This window comes from Panthera pardus, unplaced genomic scaffold, assembly GCF_024362965.1.
Source record: "Panthera pardus isolate Hobbes unplaced genomic scaffold, ASM2436296v1 HiC_scaffold_27, whole genome shotgun sequence".
In the NCBI taxonomy this organism is placed as follows: Eukaryota; Metazoa; Chordata; class Mammalia; order Carnivora; family Felidae; genus Panthera; species Panthera pardus.
Genome location: NW_026526843.1, coordinates 100,206,645 through 100,234,221, shown reverse-complemented (window position 1 = coordinate 100,234,221; position 27,577 = coordinate 100,206,645). Strand labels below are relative to the sequence as shown.

Below are 27,577 nucleotides of genomic sequence, written 5' to 3'. Positions count from 1 at the left end.
TGGACATGTTAAATGAAAGATGTTTACCAGTCACCCAAGGGTATGTCTCAAATAGCAAATATTACAATTAAAAAAAGTCTTTTAACAAAAATAACTATTTAAGAAATATATGTTTTATGATGTTTTCAATAGCTCATTTTTTTCAAGCAATCTCAAATTCCAAAAACTCAGGAAGATGAGATTTTGAGTAATACAAAACTTTTAGTTACATATAATTCTTTTCTTTTCTTTTCTTTATTTTTTAAGACTATTTATGTTGAGAGAGAGAGAGGCAGGGGAGGGGCAAAGAGAGAGGGAGAAAGAGAATTCCAAGCAGACTGCGCTGTTAGTGCAGAGCCCAACAGGGGGCTCAGTCTCATGGACCATGAGATCTTGACCTGAGCTGAATTCAAGAGTTGGATGCTTAATCGACTGAGCCACCCAGGCGCCCCGCATCTAAGTATTTTTAAAGTATTATCCACATTTATGAATTCATCCAAATTTGGCGATGAGGGGATTTTAATGTAGTCACTTACCTTCTTGCCTTACAATGTTATCATAAAATATATTGTTTAGGAGCTGCAGAAATCACTTTTAATTAGCAGCTATATTTAAGGTAATTTCATATCACAGTCATCTATTCTTTTCCCTATAATTACCTGTTGTAATTTGTTTCACAGTTCATCTAAACTTAGCATTTTTCATTCATGTGTCCATTCTAAGTCAAGAAACTTTTACTTTTTCTTTCTAGTGGTTATTGTCTGATGGGGACAAAATAATTGAGACAGACTAGAGGAGGAAGATGGAATAGGGGGGCAAGAGACAGCAGGTGCATTTGTATATTATGAAGTGTTTGCAAAATAATAAGCACCACATGAATAATGCATTGGACGAATATTGTCTGGCAAATGATATTGAGTCATATATCCCAATCATCCCGCAATTACTGAAGAACGAATTACAAGTGCCTAATGCATCCAGTTTTATCAGAGAGAGAATTCAACATGTGGGCCATCTAGGTAGAGTAAAAGGGTTAGTCTTTATTTAATAGAGGATTAAAATCCCTATATCTGGATCTGGATCTATATGTCTATAACTGTACCTATATCTATGTAACTTGAAAACCTCAGAGAGGTGTGTGTGTGTGTGTGTGTGTGGGTGGGTGTGTGCGTGGGTGCATTTAAAAGTCTAGGGTGGTTCTTTGTGAGGAATTAAATTCATATGGTGTATTTGCTCTTGCTTCCAAGGTTGGCTTTTATATAATGCAACAAAACTATTATTTGCACTAATATTATTACTGTAGTTCATTTTCAGCTTAAGTACTTATGTTTATTTCTTTCAAATATTTAACATTTGTATTCATTAAAATTAATTTAAATTTCAGTATTTAATATATCTTATATTAACCTTGACAATAAACTTAAGGGAATATTCCTATTCACATTTTACAGATAAGGAACTGGAGAGTCACTTAAGTTAAGAAACAGGTTTAAGGTTAGTTAATTGCAGAGATGGGATACTGACCTCATGGTGGCTAATATCAAAGTCTATTCATTTTGTTTTTCATTAAATCACTCCACTGTCTTTATTTAAAAAGCATAGGGTTGGGCTTCTGTATGGTTTGTTTACCTAGCAGTGTAAAATACTGAGACAGCAAAGACAAAGATGAAGTAAAAAGTCAGAAACCCTTTGCTTCAATGTTGTTTTGTTTTGTTTAAAAGAGAGAGGGAAATGTAATGCAAGATCTAGGATTTTGGAGTGGTTGGTGTGCCTTTCTTCATTTTACCTGTGGACTGATTTGCTGTCTGCTCGCTAGATGGATGTGGCTGAGCTGTTGGGGCGGCCACTGTTGTCAGAGCCACTGGGTGTGGCAGAATTCTCAGCTGTACCTGCTGCTGGGGCTGCAGCTGTAAGGCAGAGGACAGCTGCAGTGTGTGCTGAGCGCCGCTCTGCTCAGGTCTTCTCTGGCTCTCCACACAGCCAAGTGGAGACAACACAGCTGCCTGTAGGGGCTGCAGCAAACTTCCTGCTCCAGCAAGGTTAAGGACAACAGCTTGCTGAGCAGATAAGGCTGTTCTCTGACTGGTTGACCCTTGTGCACTTGAGCCCTGTGATACTGGCTGCTGAGGATGAGGAGCTGTGGGCTGCTGACTGGAAGCTGTAGGTTGTTGAAGTTGTTGTTGTGGAATCAGCTGATAGAGCCACTGCTGCTGAGGCTGTTGCTGGGTGTTCAGTTGCTGGGTGTTCAAAAGGTATGAACCTTGTGGAAGCTGGAACATGCTTACTGGCCTGATACTTGGGGCATCTTTAAAAAAAAACTGAGCACCTGCTTGAGAAGGAGCCTGCAGTGCCGGGGGCCCTACATTTGGTGGCCAAGATCCTGAGGGCAGGTTACTGGGCTTGATTCCCGCAGGAGCTGTGGCCCCAGTGGTAGAGCCCTGCCTAAGGCTGGAATCCCTTGCCCAGGCCTGGACTCCACTGACAGTGCCCACCACTTGGATGATGTTGGGGCCAGCAGAACTGTCTGTGGACTGGGTGGCCAGGCTTCTTTGTGATGAGCCGGTAGTGGATATGGTGGTTTTAGGAAGTATACTAACTTGAGTCACTTTCGCAGAAGATTTCTGGGACTTGGCCGTGACCTGGGCGGCCAGGCTTCTTTGTGATGAGCCGGTAGTGGATATGGTGGTTTTAGGAAGTATACTAACTTGAGTCACTTTCACAGAAGGTTTCTGGGACTTGGCCGTGACCTGGGCGGCCAGGCTTCTTTGTGATGAGCCGGTAGTGGATATGGTGGTTTTAGGAAGTATACTAACTTGAGTCACTTTCACAGAAGGTTTCTGGGACTTGGCCGTGACCTGGGCGGCCAGGCTTCTTTGTGATGAGCCGGTAGTGGATATGGTGGTTTTAGGAAGTATACTAACTTGAGTCACTTTCACAGAAGGTTTCTGGGACTTGGCCGTGACCTGGGCGGCCAGGCTTCTTTGTGATGAGCCGGTAGTGGATATGGTGGTTTTAGGAAGTATACTAACTTGAGTCACTTGCGCAGAAGATTTCTGGGACTTGGCCGTGACCTGGGCGGCCAGGCTTCTTTGTGATGGGCCGGTAGTGGATATGGTGGTTTTAGGAAGTATACTAACTTGAGTCACTTGCGCAGAAGATTTCTGGGACTTGGCCGTGACCTGGGCGGCCAGGCTTCTTTGTGATGAGCCGGTAGTGGATATGGTGGTTTTAGGAAGTATACTAACTTGAGTCACTTTCACAGAAGGTTTCTGGGACTTGGCCGTGACCTGGGCGGCCAGGCTTCTTTGTGATGGGCCGGTAGTGGATATGGTGGTTTTAGGAAGTATACTAACTTGAGTCACTTGCGCAGAAGATTTCTGGGACTTGGCCGTGACCTGGGCAGCCAGGCTTCTTTGTGATGAGCCGGTAGTGGATATGGTGGTTTTAGGAAGTATACTAACTTGAGTCACTTTCACAGAAGGTTTCTGGGACTTGGCCGTGACCTGGGCGGCCAGGCTTCTTTGTGATGGGCCGGTAGTGGATATGGTGGTTTTAGGAAGTATACTAACTTGAGTCACTTGCGCAGAAGATTTCTGGGACTTGGCCGTGACCTGGGCAGCCAGGCTTCTTTGTGATGAGCCGGTAGTGGATATGGTGGTTTTAGGAAGTATAGTAACTTGAGTCACTTTCGCAGAAGATTTCTGGGACCTGGCCGTGACCTGGGTGGCCGAGGTTCTCTGTGATGTGCCGGTAGTACACAAAGTAGCTGTAGGAGGCCTGGAAACTCGAATCAGTTCCACAGAGGATTTCTGGGAAGTGGCCATGACTGGGATGGTCAGGGTTTTTTGTGATAAGCTGGTAGTAGATATGGTGGCTTTAGGAAGTATACTAACTGGAGTCACTTCCACAGAAGATTTGCAGGACTTGGCCATGACCTGGGTGGCCAAGGTTCTCTCTGAGGAGCTAGCACTGGACAAAGTAGCTGTAGGAGGCATGTTAACTCGAATCACTTCCACAGAGGACTTCTGGGAATTGACCGTGACTGGGGTAGTCAAGGTTCTTCGTGATGAGCTGGTAGTGGACACAGTGGCTGCGGGAAGCACGCTAGCTTGTTTCACTTCCACAGAGGATTTCTGGGAGTTGGCCTTGACCTGGGTGGTCAGGGTTCTTCGTGATGAGCTGGTAGTGGACACAGTGACTGGAGGAAGCATACTAATTTGAATCACTTCTGCAGAAGGTTTCGGAAAGTTGACTGTGATCAGGGTGGTCAGGGTTCTTTGTGATGAGCTGGTGGTAGTCAGGGTGGCTGCAGGAAGCACGCTAGCTTGTTTCACTTCCACAGAGGATTTCTGGGAATTCGCTGCGACCTGGGTGGCCAGGGTTCTTTGTAGAGAGCCGGTGGTAGACAGAGTGGCCGCAGGAAATGTGCTAATTGGATTCACTTCCACAGGGGATTTCTGGGAAGGACTTGGTGGCTTAGAAGCTGGGGCAGGAGATGGAGATTTAAGAAAGGTGCTTCCCTGCCATGGAGTAAAACTGTTACCTGACCAAGTCTTTCCTGAGCTTGAGGGAGGTTTGATGGCTGGAGATGGATGGCTGAGTTCCTTCCCCAGGACTGAAGACTGAACAAACACGATCTCAGGCTGTTCTGTTTCTTTCCCTGGAGGCAGCTGGCTGAGGCTGGCTGAGCCACTGGAGCCGTGTGACACAGTGACCGGACATTTGGCCTTCTGCTTGACCAAGACCTGTGACTGAATGACTTCCCTCCCAGCATCACTCTTTGACCTAGGCAGAACACTAGTTGAATGGTCACCTGTGGAGGAGTGCGGAGGGGACGCCTGTCTTTCATGTCTGATTTTTTTACGTACCCTTCTTTTACCAGAGATAAATGGATCATTAAGTGACTGCATGAAGGCTGGCTTTGTTTGAGACTCATCGCCACTTTCATATCCAAATTCAAAATCATCTTTTGCCTCGTGGGCTGGCCAGTCTGTTGGTTGTGACTCATCATATTTGACAAACGTCTCCCATTTAGCATATTTCTGCACGTCCACTTCAGAAGGTACAGCCAAGTCACAGGGTCTCTGTTTCCACGTATCTACATAATTCCCCGGTTTAGAAATTATGAAGTCACAATTCTCACTTGTTGTACTTTCTCTGCTTTTTTTGTAAGAAGGCCATACTCTCAGCTCAGGAGGAGGTGGACGATGAGACAGCTCCTGCTGCCGGTTCAGGGAGGGTGCAGAATACCTCTTGAAGCTCCTTTTCATGGGGCCAGTGTTCATCTTTTGCTTGTTATAGAGCAGCCTGTTTGCAGTGCAGGCTACTGATACAGAAGGATCAAGACACAGCGGTTTGGCCGTAGCTAAGATCAGCTGGCTCTCCAGCAAAAGCCTGTCTTCCTGGGTCCAGGTCTGGTCATCGCTGCTCATGGACTGCACGTCGCAGGCTAACGTCTGCATCGTTGGCCGCAGGAGAACATGCCTGCTCGCGTAGCCGGGAGGTTCCCGACTGCACTGCCTGTAGTCCCGTACCTGGGCTATGACACACCCAGAGTGAAAAAAGTTAACCTGAGATTTTTCCAGGAGATCCACCAGAGCAGGAGGTAATTGTTCAGCATCCAAGTATTCGAGCAACTCCCCTTCTTCATAAGGCAGTCGAATGGTCTCCGAATAGGATCCATTTTCGCCCTCGAGCATCAGCGAATATCCCTCCTTTCCTGGGTATAGGTTGACCACTAAGCACGGCAACGACTCTCTCCTCAGGAGCTTCTCCAACAAGTTCACGTTGCTTCTTAATTCCTCCGTAGCCTCAGGCTCTTTCCCGCATTCTTCCACATATAGGTCATAAAGTTTTTCATCCAGAGATGCTCCCCCACTCGCTGAGCCTTTCCTTTTAGGAGGACTCTGCTGGGCACTGGCAATGATATAGTCCGCACGGTCCGGAGCTTGTTCTAAAGACTGTTGCATCGTGGGGCAACAGGGGCCCTAAAAAGAAGGGAAACTGCAAGTGCCTTGATGAGCGGGATAAAAATAGTGTCTCTGATACAAATGTTTAGGTCTGCAGAATGTCCCAACTCCACACTGGAGCCACCAGCCTAACTTCAAAATTAATACCAAGAAACCCGCCAGCAAGAAAACAAATCACAGAATTCTTGGCAGTCTTCCAAAATACCTGTGTCTGTACAGGCCGTAGCCTCTGTACTGGGCCTTACGTCGTTGCCCTTGGCTAGGCCGGAAGTTGACGCGGAGGGGTCAAGCTACATAGCCTCAGTGCGCTTGTGTGCTGCCTCAGGCTGCACCTTCCGCGCCCCCGATGGCGGGGTGTTCAGTGGTCTGCACTTCCTTTCGTTTGTGCACTTCCTGTTGTGATGCCTGCGCTTCCTCTTGACAAGTAGGGCCCGGAAGCCATGTCTAGTCGATGCAGTTTTATGGGATAATGACAAAAACCATTTCTAGGAACTGATTTGGTGTCATGCTTTTCCCCATTTTCTTGTCATAAAATAAAGAACAAAGAAAAATTACAAATATAATTATGACCTATGTGCTCTCCTTTTCCCCATAAAAAGATGTATGTGTGTTCAACCCGCAGCTGCTTTTGAGAATGGATTACAAGGGAAGTTGTACACTGAGATTGAGACAATAGGATCAGTAACAAGTTACTTTACATGTAGGAGTTAACAGTTTGCTTGGTGAGGCAAACAAGTAATCAGATAAATAGAAAACACCACAGTTTATAGACTTGTGGGCAGAGTGGTAAAGGAGAGGAAGTGCTAAACACGGAGAAGTGAGACCAACTATCTCCAAAGGAAATGATAGTTGAGCTTTCTTAAAGGGTGAATAGAAGTTATCAGACAAATAAAAGGATTCAAGTCATGGAAATTCTGGAGTTAGGAGAGAAATCTATATTGGAGCTATGGATGAGGATGTTGTCAAAATCTATTTGAATTTATTTTCCAGAGAGTTCCCACCAAGAGTCAGCCATATTTCAAAGTTATTCAAAATACAATTTATCTAATGCTCCAGGAACTTTAGAAAGCAGGCATTTTTACCCTCTTTTTTTCCAGTGAAGAACCTGACATTCAAGCAACTTAAGTAATAGGCTGAAGGTTATAAAATGGTAAGCAGTTGAGGCAGGAAACAAATCCAAATCTCTGACTGCAAAGTCTAGCCTCTTTCCACTTCTCTAGGAAACTACCCCTAAAAACAGAGGGGCATCTGGAAACATTGATAGGGAATTTGCTGATAGATGACCAATAGGATGTCATCTTAAGATGACATGCAAATTTTGTGGGTTTTTTTTTTTGCTAATGTAAAACATTAAATTACTCGTTGTTATGCAAAATTGATCATTCATAAAGACAGCCCATTAAAACCAGTCATGGATAAATAAATACCCAAGAATAATGAAGAAATTGTTTAGGAGATTAGTTCGGGAGATGGATGAAACAGGTGATGGGAATTAAAGAGTATGCTGATCAGGATGAGCACTAAATTGTATAGGATTGTTTAATTGTTATATTGTACACCCGAAAATAATATTACACTGTGTGTTAACTATACTGGAATTAAAATAAAAACTTAATTTAAAGAATAAGTAATGGCAAGGGATTTGCCTTACCAGATATTAATTTAATTATATTAAATTAAACAGTGTTTCCTGGTGTATAAATTTCACGGGAGATAAGGTGAACAGTTGGATATCTAAGAAATAATTCCCGAGACATACAGAAGTTTGCCATACAGCAGGAGTGGCATCACATGTCAGCGGAGGAAAGATAAAGTTTTCACTCAGTGGTGTTCGTAATAAAGGAACCTGTTTGAAAAAACAAGCTTTTTTTCTATCTTACCATTTTTGTAAATATAAGTCAATGATGAAACTACACAAGTACTGGAAGAAAATACTGAAAAATTTTAAAATATTTGTAATTGCAGCATAGAAAAGGTCTTTCTAAAAGTCACAAAATCCAGAAGTTATAAAATGATTGATATAATTATTACAAAGAAATAGTAGCCAGTCTTCATGTCAGTCAAAATAAAATTAATGACAACAAACTGACCAAAGATATTTGAGCTAGAAATCAGAATACATAAATATCCTTAATATAAAAAGATCCTACAGCTCTGCCATACTATTTTTTATTCTCTGTTCTTTTTTGTTGTTGTTGTTCCCACCAGTTATTTTTACACTGATACCACTATGTGATTTTACTCCTCTTTTATCTTACCTCGATTTATACTGTTAGGTCAGCTGTAAATATTTTAATTCTCACCTATATGTTAATGAATCAGGTTACTCTCTACTCCTTTCTTCCTTCTCTCTGCATTTTTTAGGTGTGTTATTAATACGTCATCAGAGAAAATAGCATTTATTCGTTATTCTTACGACGATAATACTTAATACTGTGTTTATTTTAGTACCGGAACTTCAGTTAAGTATGCTCACTACCAAAACTTCTCCAGATCCTTCTCTGTCCTTACAGTGTAACATTGTCCATTGTAACATTGTAACATTCTCTATTTGTAGGAAGCATTTATATGTACAATATTTCCTGACATTCTTTTTTTTTTTTTAATGTTTAAAACCTTGCTGGTAAAAAATCTTGGCTCATACTCTGTCCTTTACATTCTTGAAAATGTTACTCTGCCCTTGTTGGGCTTTGTGTTTTCTTTTTTTGTAAGTGACTTGGCCTTTTCTCTGAAGGTTCAGAGGATGTTATTTTTTTTTTATTTTATTTTATTTTATTTTATTTTATTTTATTTTATTTTATTTTATTTACAGGATGGTTAACATACAGTGTTATGTTATTTTCAACTGCACAATTTGGTGATTCAACAATTCCATACATCATCCTGTGCTCCTCATGACAAGTGTGCTCCTTAATCCCCATCATGTATTCTACCCATCCCCCCCCCCCACCTCCCCTCTGGTAACCATCAGTTTGTTCTCATTAGAGAAAAAAAGAATCGTTTGTTTCTTGACTTGTCTCTCTCTTTTTCTTTCCCTTGCTCTTTTGTTTCTTAAATTCTACATATGAGTAAAATCATATGGCATTTGTCATTCTCCGACTTATTTCACTTAGAATATACACTCTAGCTCCTTCCATGTCTTTGTACATGGAAAGATTTCATTCTTTTTTATGGTTGAATGATACTCCATTGTATATATATACCACATCTTTATCCATTCATCAGTCGATGGACACAGGCTGTTTTCATATCTTGGCTATTGTAAATAATGCTGCTATAAACATAGGGGTGCATGTCTCTTTTTGAGGTAATGTTTTGTATTTGGGGAGGGTAAAAGCCCACTAGATTATAAGGTAGTTCTATTTTTGCCTTTCTGAGGAGCCTCCATACTGTTTTTTCACAGTGGCTGTACCAGTTTGCATTCCCACCAACAGTGCAAGAGCGTTTCCCTTTCTCCACATCCTCACCGCCTGTTGTTTCTTGTGCCTTTTGTTTTAGCCATTATGACAGGTATGAGGTGACATCCCATTGTAGTCTTTTGAAAGTTTATGTATTTTGAGAGAGAGAGAGAGCGAGAGAGCGCATGCACGCACACCAGGGAGGGGCGGAGAGAGAGGGAGAGAGAGAATCCCAAGCAGTCTCTGCACTCTCAGTGAGGAGCCCAATGCAAGACTCAAACTCCATGAGATCATGACCTGAGCCAAAACCGAGTCAGAAGCTTAACTAGCTGAGACACCCAGGAGCCCCCATCATAGTCTTGATCTGTAGTTTCCTAAAGATGAGTGATAACGAGCATCTTTTCTTATGTTTCTTGGCCATCTGGATGTCTTCTTTGGAGAAATGTCTGGTCATGTCTTCTGTCCATTTTTATTATTTTTTTTTTTTAATTTTTAATGTTTATTTTATTGTTGAAAGAGAGAGAGACAGAATGTGAGCAGGGCAGGGGCAGAGAGAGAGGGCCACCCAGAATCTAAAGCTGGCTCCAGGCTCTGAACTGTCAGCACAGAGCCCAACGTGGTCTTGAACCCACAAACCATGAGATCATGACCTGAGCCGAAGTCGGATGCCTAATCGACTGAGCCACCCAGGTGCCCCTCTTCTGTCCATTTTTAAATTGGATTGTTTGTTTTTGGGGTATTGACTTATATAAGTTTATTTATATATTTTGGATGCTAACCCTTTATCAGATGTGTCATTTGCAAATATGTTCTCCCATTCTGTAGGTTGCTTTTGTCTTTCGAGACTGCTCTGCCAGTGCAGAGTGTTTTGTTGGTTTTAAAGCATAATGGTTTTGATAAGGTATTTCTTGGATTTAACCATCCTTTCTCTTTTTTGCCTGTTATGTGTTGGGTTCTTTTAATATGTAAATCCAGAGTTTTTATTTCAGCAAAGTTTTCTTTGAGTGGAGTCTTAAAACATTTATATTCCTTTGATTTGTTTTTTTTTTTTTTTCTTTCCTTTCAGGGATTTCAGTTATAAGTATGCTGGATCATCTATTTGTGTCTTTTCTGTCACATTCTTTCTAAACGTTTTTGTATTTTTTTTCTCTTTTCTATTCTATCCTTTATAAGCCTATGTTAATGGTGGTTATACCTGTTCTCCCTTGGGAACTCTATTAATTTACTATTGCTGCCATAACAAGTTACCACAAACTTAGTGGCCAAAAATAAAACCCATTTTTGTTTTCTTACAGTTCTGTTGGTCAGAACACAGGGCAGGCTGAGCTTTGGGTCTCACAAGTCAAGAGTCTAGGTTGCCTGGGCCAGGCTTTTAACTGGAATATCTGGGGAAGAATCCATATCAAGTGGTTGGCTAAATTTAGATTCTTGTGGTTATAGGATTAAGGTTCCTATTTTCTTCCTGATTGTCAGCCAGGGACCACTCTTATCTCCTCACAGTTGCTCCTATTTGTTGTCAAGTGTCTTCCTCCATCTTTAAGCCAGTGATGGCATATTGAATCCTTTTCATGCTTCAAGGGTCTCAGACTTCCTCTTTTGCTACCAGCTAGAGAAAGCTCTATGCTTTTAAGGGCCCACCTGGAGAATATGGAATCATCTTCCCTATTTTAAGTTATGGTGCCATATAACGTAACGAAAGGAGTAATAAGTCTTATATTTAAGCATGCTGAAAATTAGAGTAGGTCATCTTTCACTGGCCATTTAAAAATTCCGCTTACCACAAGCACCTTGCAATTTAGTCCTCATTCATGTTCTACCTCTCCTGAATTTGATTAGCTCCTGTTTCACATTTCCCTGAGATTTGTCATTTTCTTTTTGGAGGTTGTTTTTTTTTTTTTTTCAATTTTATGATCATAGTGTTTTTCTAATTCTGCAATCGCTTATTTAAGTATAAAATTCCTTTTGGGGTATTGTGTTAAAATTTTCCTCTGCTGTGTGCAAGTGTGGATGTGTATGTGTGCAGATGTGGGTTTTTTTTTTTCAGTTTATTTATTTTGAGAGAGAGAGAATGGGGGAGGAGCAGAGAGAGGGAGAGAGAATCCCAAGCAGGCTTAGCACTCTCAGCACAGAGCCAAATGCATGGCCTGAACCCATGAACACTGAGATCATGATCCGAGCTGAGATCAAGAGTCGGACACTTAACCAACGGAGCTACCCAGGCGCCTCTGTGTGCAGATGTATTTTACAATGGTTTTACCTGCTTAACTGATACTCAATGGCTTTTTGCCCTGAACCAGCAATAGAAGACACTTTTGAGGTGGCTAGGGCAGGGAGATCACACGGCTTACTTCATTTCATATTTCAAGACCACCTTCATTTGCTGTTATTATCTACACACATAGATTTTATTGTTTTTATTGTTGGTAGTGGTGGTAGTAGTTTTTAGAAAATGGTCTTTTCTTTCACAAGTCTGGTTTCTTATTCTTTGACAATATCTTGGTTTATTAGAGCCCTTTATTTTTAGGCAGCATTTCCTCCCCCACCCTTCACCGTTAGGTTTCAAAGGACACATTTCCTCTCAAAGGTACCGCACTCTCTTCCTGAGAAGGGATGACCACTTCTGGTCATATGCTTTTTCTATGCCTCTTTCTTGCTTGCTTGCTTGCTTGCTTTCTTTCTTTTTCAAACATTTATTCATTTTTGAGAGACAGAGCACAAGTAAGGGAGGGGCAGAGAGAGAGGGAGACACAGAATCCAAAGCAAGTTCCAGGCAGTGAGCTGTCAGCACAGAGCCCGACGTGGGGCTCAAACTCAAGAACCATGAAATCATGACCTGAGCTGAAGTCCGACGCTTAACCGACTGAGCCACCCAGGTGTGCCTATGCTCCTTTCTTTTGATACCTCAATAACTGGTGGTCTAATCTGCCTGGTCCCAAAGTGTTTCTCAGTATTTCCTGTCTCATAATTTAGTCTCAAAAACTGTCTACAAATTAATAAAAATAAGATCAGTAACCCAGAAGGAAAGAAGAGGTCAAAATGATCAAAGAAGGAATATAAATACCACCTAAGTATATGAAAAGACATTCAGCCTTACAAATAATAGAATTGTAAGTTAAGACTAAAATAAAAGACCTGTTTTTACCTACTGTATTGCCAAAGATGAAAGCACTTTAGAGCTTATCTTGTTAGCTACTGGTGTGGGGAAACAGACAGGTGTTACACATTGTTGTTGAGGGTCTTAACTGGATGAAATCCTGTGGGCAGCAAAGAACCTGGTACCAGGATCTGACCCTCGATTTGGCTTCAGGGTAGCTGGGGATCATAGGTGAGAATTTTCCACTATTAGCATATACTCATTAAAAATTTACTTACTTTTCCATTTATTTTGAAAAAGTGCAACATTTCCTCTGTTACTTCCTACACTACCAGGGCACAACTGTTATCTATCAATCGGGGTAGCTGTATTTCATTCTGAGTACCACTTTGTAACATAAGAGCACTCAAGCGGGAATGAATAGCGAGGACAAAAACCTAGGGAAATTCTGGCATTTAAGGGGAAAGGAGTGAATGAATAGAAGCACAAAAGGAAAACCAGGAAAAGGCCCTGTAATAAAATCTCAAGATGAATGGACATAAACATTATTAAATGTCATATTGTGCTTGAGCCGGATAATGACTGAAAGTCGGGAGATTATTGATAACACTAGTAACAACATTTTCTGAGAAATAATGGAGAGGAGACCGAGACCATAGTATAGAAAGGGATGAGCCTGTGTTGAGAAAATTAGAATAGTTTACAATATTACTGAATGATTTGTATTAGTGAAGGGAAAGAGCTAAGGTACAGGTACACAGAGTATACAAACATGCACACAAAGACTCCCTCTGTAAAATTTCTCAATAATGCACTGAATGGATCAGGTAAATGTAAACATGCACAATGATAGTATCAACAATATCATTTTGGAATTTCAGGAAAGGATGTAAACCTTCATGTAGATTGTTATTTGACAAATGAGAAACTAATGTTCCCAAGGCCACAATGCAAATTAATGACTTATTCGTGTTATGTGCTTTATACATTGTAGACATAATAAGTGGTAAATAAAGACATCAGTAACTACAAAGTCAAATTAGGCAGCAGTACTTCGTACAGTTTGTATTCCAAATAAATCCATATTAGTAGGGGAAACCAGAAGCGGAAAGCAATGTAATAGTTTTTTCAAATTAGCCACCAAGGTAGTCCATTGCAATTGTATTTAATAGACTAGTGAACAGAAGGGTTTTAGAGTGGGAATGATTACAGTGCTGTTGTATCAATTGTGGCTTCAAGAAAGCACTCAAATAAAAGATGTCCAGTTAATCGTTATGATATTCTTCATGTGTGTATGAAGAATAATGTGGGAAGGCCCTGCATTCTGATAAGACTGAATATAATAGGATTGAACTCCTCCATTCCATAAGCATTTTCCATCTCTGGCTATTATCATAATGGACTTTTTAAGGAAGAAGCAGATATTATAATTGGAATCCATGCATACAATAAAGCCATTTTCAATTCTTTGTGACAGTCATTTCATATGAGAAGAACATGAGAAATAACCTTATAGTATTGACAGCTAAGTAGGTTTGACAGCTGACTGTGGCAAAGTCTCCTGTGTAATTATTCCACCTATCCTCTGGCTAGGGATAAATGTTTTGCATGTGACCCATGCTTCTGAAAATACTGAATTTCAAAATGAATGTTCCATGAACACAGCTGTTGACAACTGCAAATATTTAACCATCCAGTTCTAGAATCTCATTGGTGATTCTTCCATCTAAAACCAAGGAAAGAGCAAAGCTAATAAAGGGCAAGGCCTCCTTTATTGCTGTTCTATTTATTTATTTTTCTCCCTACTGCTGCACCTATGGATACTTTCCACTTTATGCCTCAGGTCAACTGCAGGTCCTTCTGGCAATACTATGAGACAAGTTTAACCGAATTTCAAATGTATGGGACTTCAGTCCCAGAAAGGGCATTCTGTTTATATTGAACTTTTCTATAAAAATGAGTAGCTGGATCTGGAGAACAGAAATGGAAGAACACTGCATTCACAGTAGGATAAGGAGACTAAATATCAAGGGCTATCTGATTTATCTCTTTTATGAGGTACTGCTGAAAAGGAGATTAAGCTTTTAAAAAGTGGTGACCTTGGTATAAATTCCATATGTAGCCAGTGGTGAAATATTATGAGTAATGAAGGCCATATGAAATAACATTGGGCAGAAGTGAGAAGGTTCAAGACATGTAGTGAGGTTGACAATCATCTAAGGGATGAAGCCATCACTGCACATCACAGAAACAGCAGTGATACATGTTAAGTAGCTGTTTGTCCATTACAAAGTATGTTTACATTAGGATGCTCTTTGCTTCTCACAGCAAGGATAGGAAATTAATTACCTTTATAATTTTATGATCAGGTAACTGAAGTTCAGAGAAGACTAGTTACCTGTCCGTAATCACACAGCATGTTGGTGGCTTCTTCTGCCCATGCAAGCCTCCTCCTCTTGTATTTTTTTTCATATTTGGGTAATATTAGTCCCACTTGTGTTTTGTTCTTAACACTTTGAATCATACCTCTAACAGGACTGTATAGCATTATATTCTGGCAATCAGAGTGTAGAGGATTTTCTTCCTACATTCTTTGTTGACAAAAATTTTTACTACAATTGTCACATTGTAAGCATGTTTATATTTATAAAGAAATAAAAATTATTAGACCTTTTTTTCTAAAAATGTCCTATTTTTGCCAAGGAAAGTTATCAGTTTGCTGGCATTTAAACCGTTGGTTCTTTTAGTGAATTGTAGGTGATCCAGATTAATGGCTCTTCTTTCTAGTCAGAAAATCTAAAAATTACTATTGATTGAAATTGATATTAAAACTTCATAAGAAGTATTGAAAAGAAACCAACTGCAAAATTTGCATGTCATATAGAATAAAAACGTCTCTCCCCAAAAATGTTTGATTCTGCCTTTAAATTAAACTAACTCACTGTTTGATTCTGCCCTTTTTTCATTGTAGAATATCAGTAAAAGACTTTCCTCATAGATAAGAATATGCAAAAGTGCCTTAATTTATTAAATGTGTGGTGTTTATACATCGTTATTTGTACTTTTTGCGAATACATAACTATATAATTTGCTTATCTTTTTATTTTACCTCATGAAAGACTTTCAGGAATTTATGTATAATGTTGATTAAACACTCAGATGTTTGGGGGTGCCCAGGTGGCTCAGTCGGTTAAGCGCCTGACTTTGGCTCAGGTCATGATCTCATGGTTTGTGAGTTCGAGCCCCGCGTCAGGCTCTGTGCTGCCAGCTCAGAGCCTGGAGCCTGCTTCGGATTCTGTGTCTCCCTCTCTCTCTGCCCCTTCCCCACTCATGCTCTATCTCTCTCTATCTCTCAAAAATGAATAAATGTTAAAAATTTAAAAAAACACATACTCAGATGTTTGTTGCCTAAACTACTGTAGTGGCCAGGATCTAGTTGGTTAAAACAAATACATTCCAAATAGTTCATTAGGGGACATTTAATATGCAAAATGGGTTATAAATACGGTAGAAGAGCTGAAATGGCATAACACGAGGCATTCCAGGGGTTAGCAACAGTGGGAAGCCACAGGCACCCCTCTGTCTAGAGGGAAGAAGAGAGGAAGGAGGCCGTACAACCAATTCCAGAACCTGAAATGACAGATCCTCTCTTGGAAAAATTCACCTTTGAACTCAGCCAGTAGGAGAGCCTGGTAAATGGAGCACAACTTCATGCGATGAAGTGGTGAACAAGGCAGATTAAACTCCTGCTCTCATGGTACTTACACTGAATGGAAGATGAAATATATACCTATACACAGAAATAAAATGAAGGAAATATCAATTAGTGATCATTGATAGGATACATATAAAGCAGAGTGGTACAGTTAAGACTGTGAAACCTTTATTGTTCTCATGGATTTTTGGTATTAATTTTATTTTTTAAACATTGGATTGAAATATCATTTACCTTAATTATTTTGTCTTTGGTCCCCCCTCACTGTCCTCATGCTAGTTTTGTCGGGATGACACTATAGCGTCTGAAAGAATTCTAGCTATTTTGCTTGAGCAGTTCGGTGAATGGTGTGGCTATTCGTGAGGTATGGGAGGCCAGGGGAAGAGTAGATTTGAGAGTAAAAGTAGAGATTTGTTTCCGGGGCACGTTAGGTCGTTACGTCTGAAGTAACTTTTTAGTTTTCAAGTAGGTATGATAAATAGGCAACTGGACATGTAAATCTAGAGTTGACAGAGAAATCAGAGCTGGAGATACAGACACAGAAGTCAAAAACAGAAATGATATTTAAAATATGAAGGTTAAATGTGATTACATAGAGGAAGATGAGATGACAGAATGCGTGAAAACTTTTTAAAAAATAATGCCTTTATTGAGATATTCACAAGCCATATAATTCATACATCCAGAATGTATAATTTAATGGGTTTTTTTTGATCCTGGTAAAATACACATAACATAGAAGTTTCCATTCCAACCATTTTTAATCATACATGTTAGTGGCATTACGTACATTCACAATGTGGTGCAACCATCACCACTATTCATTGCCAGGAAATTTTTATCATTCCAAACAAATTCAGTACCTTTCTTTCCCTCAGATCAGGTAACTTCTGTTTTACTTTTGTCTGTCTGAGTTTGCTTATTGTAGATATGTAAGTGGAATTATACAATGTTTGTCCTTTTGTGTCTGACTTATTTCACTTAGCGTAATGTTTTTAAGGCTTATCCGTGTTGCATCAGGTATCAGGATGTTATTCTTGTTAAAGACCAAATACTGTTCTGCTGTATTTATATACCACATTTTGTTTACCCGTTCACGTTTTGATGAATGTTTGTGTTGTTTCTGTGTTTTGGTGCTGTGAGTAATGCTACTATGAGCATTGATAGACAAGTAGCTGTTGAAGTCCCTGCTTTCAGTTGTTTCAGGTATATAGCTAGGGGTAGAATTGCTAGATCATTTGGTAACTCTGTGTTTAACTTTTTGAGGAACTGCACCATCTTCTATTCCCACCAGCAATGCACGAGGGTTCCATTTTTTCCCATATTTTTGCCAAAACTTGTTATTTTCCATTTTTTTATGAGAGCCGTTCTAGTGTCTGTGAAGTGGTATTGTATAAAGCTTTTGGTACGGTATTCCTCCCTCCACCATTTCCTCTCAGTAAAATATAACCTCCATAAAGGCAAGTACTTTGCTTGTTCACTGCTTTATCCCCAGCTGGGCCAGACACAGTCTTTGCTCAGCAAATATATGTTCACTAAATGAATAAAGTTTTAATGGTCAATAAATGATAGGTAATTGACTCATGTAATAAATGATGTTATACATTTATTCCTATATTATGTTGAGTGTTCTCTGTTGGGCTGAATGATTTTATTTTGTGTTTATCAAGTAGTATGCCTTTACTCTGGGAAGGGTAAAAGGAAATATACTGAATTTATACAGAAAGAAACTATTTCAAACTGTTCCAGGAGAAAAATCGGTGGAAGAATCCAAAAAGTGAAATTAGAGTGTCATGGAAAAAGCAAGCAAGATCTCACATGTTACCTTCAAATTTGAGCACCGAGCTAGTGGTATGAACATGTTGGGTCAAGGGTGGTAGCCTCATCTCTTTTTCAGGGAACATACCTGGCTTCCTCTTCCTTTTCTTCCAAAACTCTCTTGGATGAGGAATAGTTTTCCTGGATACAAGCCTGCTATTATGTCCCCTTTGTGTCTGCAGCAATCAGGCTAGTTTCTCAGCATGCCAAGTTCAAAGAGATCAGTCTTTACATGAAACTCTGATCATGACTTCTAGTAAGCATTCTATCTTTAAAATAACACCAGTCTCTAGAGTCCAGAAATATGCACCCGTATCAATTTTATGGAATAGATTCAGTTTTTGTCTTATACGTGTAATTAGAAATATGATCTAAATGTCCTTAATAATTATTTACTCTCTTTACAGTTTATATATTGTATTTTTCTTTTTTTTTTTTTATTTTTTTTTTTATTTTTTTTTTCAACGTTTTTTATTTATTTTTGGGACAGAGAGAGACAGAGCATGAACGGGGGAGGGGCAGAGAGAGAGGGAGACACAGAATCGGAAACAGGCTCCAGGCTCCGAGCCATCAGCCCAGAGCCTGACGCGGGGCTCGAACTCACAGACCGCGAGATCGTGACCTGGCTGAAGTCGGACGCTTAACCGACTGCGCCACCCAGGCGCCCCTATATTGTATTTTTCTTGTGAAGTTAAAGAAAGCAAAGTTATTATCAGTTAATATTGACCTAAGTAAAGCTGAATAAAGCATATGCCATTATGACATTTAGAAAATATTTAAAGAAGTATTAGCAGAAAAAAACCCCCCACTGATTATGGGGGCTGTTTCCTGACATAGTCCATATATACAGGAAGGGGACTGTATATACAGGATATATATAGTCCTGTATATACAGGACTATACAGGAAGGGGAAAAAAACCATGTTTTCATATGTTTAAATGTTATTAATCTAACTCTGAAAAATCTATTTGTGAATGGGTAAAATTTCAGCGAACCTTGGTAGCTTTCTGTCTTCTTTAAAGATGAATATAGATTTTGTTTTACTCTGTTACAACTTTCCCTGGAATTTAGATTATAAAATGAGGAGATGGGGTACAAGATTAGCTAAGCATCTGGATCCTAGGTCACTTCTGTACAACAGCTGGGAGCAAGATTTCTAACAGTATAAGAACTGCTAGACTCACTGTATTAAAAGCTGCCTATGTGATGCTTGGGGAGAAAAACAAAAGTGATTTATAACTGACCCAAGCATGGCTCACACGTCGATTCTCCCTTTTTCTTATCTTTCTAATCGAGAAGGCCAACTAGGCATACAGGGTGAAAGAATGAGATAACCAGGTGATGGCAGATAGCTATTCAGTACCAGGAAATCTTTACAAGTTTCTGCCGGGCCGAGAGGACACGTTTTCTTGCCCCATCCACTATCCAGAAGTGCATGCCATTTCAAAGAAGTATAAAACAAAAGGGGGTAAAAACTAGTTTGGTGGGGTATACATGAGAGTTGTTTAAAGAGATGAATCAAAGAAGAAATGTAATCAGAACTTGATAGCCCTTGGCTAAGAGTTTATTGATTCATTTCACAAATATTTACTGACAACGCCTCCCCAGTGCCTGGCACAGTGCTAGGCACTTAAAAAGTCATTGGGCCTTTTAAGTTTTGAGCCACAATAGTCAGTGACCATGTTTCTCTAATGCTTTCGTCTCCATTTGGCAGCAGAAACTCGTATTCAGAAGGGGTAGAAGAGCTTAAAAAAAGAAGTGCTTGATTTGTCCAAAACTGAGATGTAGAATAACCACATGACCCAACATGTCTACCCCAAGGTATAGTCCCAAAAGTATTAAAAAAAGGGACTCAAACAAATACTTGCACATGAACATTCATAGGAACATTACTTTCCATAGCCAAAATGTGGAAACAAATTCAGATGTCCATCTGCTCGTGTACAAATGAACTACATTGGTATATCTGTGCGGTCGGCTCTTAGCCAAAAAATGGAATGGCATACAGGTAGATGCATACGACAGTGTGGGTGAACCTTGAATACTTTATGCTGAGTGAAAGAAGCCAGGTGCAAAAATCCACACATTATATGATTCCATTTATATGAAATATTCCTAATAAGCAAATCCATGAAGACAGAAAGCAGATTGATGGTTGCTGGGGGCTTTGGGAATGGGGGAATAGGGAGTACTTGCTAATAGTTATGGGTTTCTTTTGGGGATGATGAAAATGTCTTAGAACTAGGTAGAGATGATGGTTGCACAGCACGATGGATGTACTGAATGACACTTAATTGTACACTTTCAAATGGTTAATGGTTAATTCCATGTTGTATTCCTTTTACCTCAGTTAAAAAAATATGCTTCTAATAATTCAAACAGCATAGAGCTAACTCCTTCATTTTATATACTGTAAGAAGAATGCCTGTTAACAGAGGAGGCAGCAAAATAACTGGAAATAAATGACTACAAATCGAGATTGTATTATGCTAAGTGAAAGAAGTCAGCCAGAGAAAGATAAATATCTTATGATTTCACTCATATGTGAATGTAAGAAACAAAACAGATGAACATAGGGGAAGCGAAGGAAAAATAAGATAAAAACAGAGAGAGAGCCAAACCGTAAGAGGCTCTTAAATACAGAGAACAAACTGAGGATTGCTGGAGGGGTGTTGGGTGGGAGGATAGGCACAATGGATGATGGGCATTAAGGAGGGCACTTGTTGGGATGAGCATTGGGTGTCGTATGTAAGTGATGAATCACTCTATTCTCCTCCTGAAATCATTATTACACTATATGTTAACTAAGGTGGATTTAAATCAAATTTTAAAAAATTGAGATTGTTATGGGGAAAATAAACAAAAGGATAAGATGGATAAGCTTTCTTGAGAAAATTATTTGTAATTTATGTGACCTTGAACCCACGTTCTGGGCCTCATTTTCCTTTCAGGGACACGTATTTATTTTTGCTTTGCTGTGTCCCTCTTCATCCTCAAGCAGAGGTCAGGAAGGAGACCTTGGAATCTAATTGTGAAGTTCAAAAGTCCTCACACCCAAGGATAGCTCAGGCAGAAAAATATTGGACTAGAATTCCATATACCGAGGACTTTTCAACTCTAGTCTTTCAAGAATCTTAGGCTAGGAAAACAGAAATGGCAAAATTCTATTAATTACTTTTCACCAAAAAAGACAGAGATAATTATTTTGAATTTATAGTTGACATAAGACTGTAGATGAAGTTCAGTGTACCAGTTAAATTTTTAGAAAACAGAACTTCAAATCAAAAGGCAGTAAACTGGCATTTTTAGTCTTATCATTTGCTCAATGGTCTCTCTGTAATCTTGTTAGAAGGGCTGATTTCAAGCACAGTTAAATCAATAGGTCCTCCGGAGCTCTTCTCAAAAGAAAACCTAATCCAAACAAATCTCACATTTTGTGCCAGTAGCCATAAGCATAGTATGTGTAAGAAAGATCAGATGTAACAGAGGGGCCACATGCTTTGCTTCAGGCATCATGGTAAACACTGAGAAAACATTAAAGTATAGGAAAAAATTGGAAGGCTTTAAGATTAGAAATAAACTGTCAGAGCATATTTAAGCCTTAACAAACTGTAAGATGTTCCCTCCACAATCCAACCCTTACATTTTTGATTCCTCACATGTTAGTTTCACAACTAATGATTAGACACTATGGTCAAATTTCAGGTCTGCAGTAACTGATTCAGAGATGTCTTTCCATGGGCAAATATTTTTGACACTTTAAAAATACTTTGTGCTTTTATTTGTACAAAACAATTATATACAGAAGATTACACTTAAGAAATGACCAGTAAATGTTAGAGTAGACCCTAAGAAACAGAGAAGCAGAGAACAACTTAATCCTTTAAAACCATTGTTCAAATTCCTGTCTTTCTCAGCCCTTCGTTATGTGGGAAAACATTTCCAAATACTATGGAAATGTTATGATTTTCCCTAGAGACCTGAGAATTAACATAATAGACAGACCAAGTAGTTAGTGAGTCTGTTAGAGGATCTATTTAACTATCATGTTACCGGTAATTCTGTTAGAGTAGGAGACATTCAACACTACACATGATCATGCATAGGAGGTGTGATTACAGAATAATTGTAACTGTGCTACCCTTAACGTGTGGTGTCGTATGGTTTTTATTATACTCTATCAGCTAATCAGGTAATATACAAAATTTCCCTTTTCACACACAGTTTTCTTTCTTACCTCCTGTCTGGACTACCCACATTGCCACGCCTTGATCTATAGTCGTGTAGTGTTGCATCCTTTAAAAGATGAATTTTTTAAATCTGTGATAGCTCCTATGCATGGCAATTCAGAATCTTTGTCTCTTTCAAGGTAGCACATTGCTCAGAAACCCTTAGAGAACTTGAATGCACTGTACTGACTTCCAAAGTCTGTACTTACAGAAGTTATTTTCATTTTATATTTGTGTCATACATTTGCTTCTTAATTATGTTTTAATATATTTGTTAGTTCTTAGTCTTTGTATTGGTTTAAGGTTAGATGGTTTTTTCCCTCCCTTGTAAGACAGGACTCTAAGGCAGTTCTTTCAGAAGCCAACTCGTTGACAAGTATGTAAATATGTAAAAAGTACATAGTAGAAGGACCTGAAAAAACACCATAATATTTCTTTAAGACCTGTCGCTTGCTCCCTTTTAGTCCTTATTAAACTTGAGGGATTTAAGACCCAAATTTTCAAAGAAATCCAACTTAGATCACATTTTCCCTTTCTCCAGAAGACATCTATTTGGGGGTACAAAATAATATAAAAACCAGGGGCTAAGAGTGGGTAACTTTATTTTGTTTTAAACAATGTTGAATATATATATATATATATATATATATATATACACACACACACATATATATGTATATATATGTATATACACACATATATATACATATATATGTGTATATATGTATATGTACATATATGCATATACACATATACATATATACATGTGTGTATATATACACATATACATATATACACACATGTATATATATATATATATATATATATATATATATATATATCCAGCACTAATAATCTCCAGTATATAGAATTAGAAGTTACGAGATGTGAGTTCTAATCCTATTTTTTTTGCCACTAAATGGGTAGTAGAACTTGGGTAAATCATTGACTTCTTTAGGCATTGGGTTACTTTGCTGTAACCTCAGCTGGGTAAATGAAGGAAATCTGTGTGAACTATTTGTACAATACATGCTGTGTATTTGGTCTGTACTTCAGGTCACCTTTGCCAGCGAAAACTAGGTCTTTTTTGAAATTAATATTGTATTTTTTATCATTGAAGTAGAGTAGAGCTAGTTTTTTTTTTTTTAATCCACAATAATATTATTGAATCTTTGTCTCTTTCAAGGTAGCACACTGCTCAGAAACCCTTGGAGAACTTGAATGCACTGTACTGACTTCCAAAGTCAACTGAGTATTGAATATCAGTAAAGAACAAGTGTTTTCTCCACATACATGTATATCCTGTCTCTCTAGCCACTTTATAAACATGGAAGCTAGTAGTCATGATTTAGCTTTTTGCCTAGATGACAGCCCATCCATTCTAAACAATAGAAGCCGAGTAAATATGTGCTTTTGATTTTCACCGGAAGTCCTGTAGGAGCCTTTGCCTTACCCCATTTACCCCATCACATGGTATTTCCCTGATGCACAGAGCCAGGGTGCCATAGCAGTCATGCTGCAAATTTGATGATGGCGGATGGTACTGTTTACTTTGAGAGTGTGTAATTCCCCTCACAGGGATCATATGTTTATTAATGTGTCACAAGTTGCTTGCTTCCTGTTAGCTCTTCTCGGTAAATAGGAGTATCGTGTTCATTGGATGCTGCTTTATTTTTAGCTTTTTATATCACCTCCTGATGAACAGAAACAGTAAACAAGTATTAAAACATTGAAAGTAATTTGAAAATAGTGCTATCCTGGGGAGTCTGGGATTCCAGACATTACCAGACAGTTGTAAATCAGCAGTCACCTCCCAGAGCCGGGGAATGAAAGTCAGGAAAATAAGAACACCTAAGTGTGCTCATCTGGAGCTACTTTCTGAAAATCGGTGGTCAGTTGCGTCTATAGAAAGGAGAAAGGGATGGTGGGGTGGGAAGTCTGTATTTTTCATCAGGTTTACTCCTTCTTCTCCAGCCCGCTCACATATCCCAGATGAAAAATAGAAGGACCTTTCTGGATTCTTATGCTTGACATTAATTAAGCACTGAAGAACTGAAGGCATCATCATGGCCATGTTGTCTGTCTAACCTGCCTTCTAAAAACACTTGGTGGCTGTACTGGGAAATGGAAATCTAAAGGAAATAGGGACAAGGGGTGTAGTACCGATAGTATCTAACTTACTCAGTGCTCTCTGGAAGACTGGCCCTGCCCTAAGCTCTTTCTGTGTTTTAGCATGTTTGATTCCCAAAACAACCTCCAAGGTTTTTAGTATTACTTTCTCTTTATACAAATGAGAAGATGGCAGCCTCAGGAGTCAAGTAACTTTCTCTCCTTGTCAAAAGTACTGAGCGATCAAGCTGGAATCTGAATCTTTTACAGCTGGGCTTTTGAGATCTTGCTCTTGACTCAGCCCTGTTTGTATAAAAAAATGTCTGGCATTTGATAAAAGAAGGTGTAGAAAAACAAACAAACAATAGTAATTAGTAGTTTGAGGAGAAAGAAAACCTAAGACTCATGAATTTAAAACATTCATGTGGAGTGTTCATTCAAATTTAGAATTCACTGATTTACTTCTTAGAAAAGTCTGTTCTTTAAGGATTCTAATGTGTACAAATATCAGTATTATTCTAAAACGTGGGTATTTTCTTACTGCTACATTGGGATATGTCCTAGGATAGTTAATTGCTTACCTTGGATAATTATTTTTTCTGAAAAAATTACCTTAAAATGAGCCTATAAAGAGCATGTTCTAGTCTGTGCTGGAGTAAAATTAATAAATAATGCATGAGCAATATTTCTGGCAAACCCAAAGAGGATATTTTTTCCACTTGGGTGTGAAGCTCAAGCTAAAATTTAGCACACTTTCTTTTCTCTCAAAGCTGTTTTTTTTTTTTTTTCCCTTCAGTATTTTCCATGCCGAAAGATTGACTCTACTTTTCATATACTCATCTGAGAAAAGTTCTTCATCATCTTGGATACCTCTCTCTTTCCTTTGCTCCTTCACTGTTGTAGCGATTCTGTATCTTTAATATAATTTGAGCATGATTCCTCCTTCCTGTCTCAGTGGTCATTGCCTTTGGAGCGGCCATGTTTCTCCGGAATGAATGATGTTGCTTTCTAATTTTCTCACTGCACCTAGTCCTCTGTTCTCTCCAATCCATTTTTCTCACTGCCATCAGAAAAATCTCTCCAAAATCCCATTGTCTTCATTTCCCAGCATAAAGTCCACATTCTGCTGTGGCTTACGTGACTCTCCTTCTGGCTTCTGCACACCTCTCTGGTCTCAGTGCCTGCTGTTCCTTTATAACTACTCTGGAGTCCAGCCACACCAAATTATTTGCAATTCCTCTAACATATCAAGTTGTTGCATGTCTTCAAGCCTTTGTGCGTACTGTTCCCTGGATTAGCCTTTGTTAAACTTGCCGAATTCTTTCTCATTCTTTAAGACAACCAGGTATCACAACTTAAGAAGTCTTGATTCTTTCTTTGACGCTGTTGTGGTGGTGCACACTATCTTTCTGTAGTGCTTATCACATTGAATTTCAGCTGTTTACTTGTGTATCACTTCTGGATTACAAGGGCCTGAGAGCAGGGACTATACTATGTTTTATCATTCTAACAAAATCTCTGAACACATTCTTCCAGGACCATTTTACTGACTGACTTTGTTTAAAGGTTAAAGGTTTTACCTGTGAAGTATTTTAGATGTGCTTCTAGGCTATTATACGAAGTAGAGACATCAATATTTAATCATTCTGCATAATAATTTTGTGGCACTTTTCTTTGTTACCCAATATAAAGCGAAATAAATAATGGTAAAGGAAAACTCTCTTTTTCTGCTCTATTCTCAGTACTTCTACACCAGGTATGTGGGGGGTTTTCCACACCAAGGGATTTTGCAACACCAGCTGTTTATGCTACAGTTCAAATCTGTTCTGACACTATCTATAGGAGATAACATCACACCCCACAGGTTGAGGACTCAGTCCCACCAGACTGCCTCCTGCCTCACAACTCAGACAGCAGTGCAAGTCCAGGCTGTCACCTGTGCTTCTGACAGACTGGCTACGAATCAGAGATTCTCACAACCCCCTCCTTGGACTCAGTCATTTGCTAGAATGGCTCACAAACTCAGGAAGCAGTTGACGCGCTATTGTCAATTTATTACAAAGGGTATCTCAAAGGGTGGAAATGAACAGTCAGATGGAAGAGGCATGTAGGGCACAGTGTGGAGGAAGCGGCACAGGACTTCCATGCCATCTCCAGGCATGCCCCCCTCCCAGAACCTCCACGGTTCATCCACCCAAACTCGTCAATCTTTGTTGTTCTAGAGTTTTTATAGAGCTTCACCTGAAGCTCCTGCCCACTTGCCTTAGGGTCCATGGCTGGAGTTAAACATTCCAATCCTCTGAACACTTGGTCTTTCTGGTAACCAGCCCCATTCTGAGGCTTTCTAAGGGCTTCATCCTAAGGCATCTCATTAACATAAACTCAAAGGTGATTAAAAGGGGCTCACTTTGAATACTCAAAGACACTCCACTCCTATTGCTCTGATGGTTCTAGGAGTTTCAGGAAATCTGTGCCAGGAACTAAGACCAAATATATATTTTTATTATACCACAACCAACCTACCTATTTTCTGGCTATTCTCGTCTTGTCATATTGCCATTTAAAAAAAAAAAAAAACAACAACAAAAAACAAAAATTTGAATCAAGTGGCTGTTTAAATGGCAAATATCTTGGCTGAATAAGGAGGAGAACTAGGGGACTGTGATCTGTGTGCACCAGTGCAGAGTGAGAAGAGCCAACGTTACTGAGCACCGGTGACAGGCCAAACTCAGACACATGTTGTCCCACCACCCCCACCTAAGGTTCCGAGGGATTAAATGAGTTGCCCAACATTGCAGAAATAGTAAGCAGTAAAACTCAAATCCAGAACTTTGATAACCAAGTATACAAATGAGCTGTTGGGCACTTACCACGTAAGAAGTTCTCTATAAAACCTTGAATTTGATGTTTTATGCTTCTCTTTTTTTCTCACTGCCTACATGACCGTGCCTGACCCATAGCAGTGTTCATTGAATGTGCAGAGACTTAAATGGCAAACCCAAATAGTGCACTTTACAGGAAAACTTCCTTTGGCCCAACTCTTTCAAGGAGATCTCTGAACATGATTTCTCTTCTCATGTATTTCAAGTTAGAAACTTGATTTAGGAACCAACAAGTTGTAAAATGAGGCACTGATTTAATGAGTTGATTATGTAGAACCTATCAGGATGGGGTCCGTATGCTTACATAGTACATTAGGATGTTTATCTTGTCTGACAACCTGAACTCCAGGTCCCAACCCAAATGCATTTGAGTCTATAAAGAT

The 27,577-nt window shown here is 39.3% G+C and overlaps 2 protein-coding genes across 2 annotated transcripts in view; one reads left to right on the top strand and one right to left on the bottom strand.

The window, feature by feature from the left end:
* Positions 1 to 27,577, top strand: part of IL1RAPL1 (interleukin 1 receptor accessory protein like 1) — a 1,353,681-nt gene that overhangs the window by 782,910 nt on the left and 543,194 nt on the right. The gene's annotated exons all lie outside the window — the stretch shown is intronic.
* Positions 1,725 to 5,948, bottom strand: LOC109249325 (transcription factor SPT20 homolog). Its single transcript, XM_053891952.1, has 3 exons — positions 4,347 to 5,948; positions 3,904 to 3,914; positions 1,725 to 2,499 (listed from the first exon to the last, which is right to left on the bottom strand). Exons 1-3 carry the CDS (start codon positions 5,946 to 5,948, stop codon positions 1,725 to 1,727), a joined length of 2,388 nt encoding a protein of 795 aa, XP_053747927.1.

Bases quoted from the DNA above. Each gene is read 5' to 3' on its own strand.
- LOC109249325 (XM_053891952.1), bottom strand. From the start codon at position 5,948: ATGCAACAGTCTTTAGAACAAGCTCCGGACCGTGCGGACTATATCATT.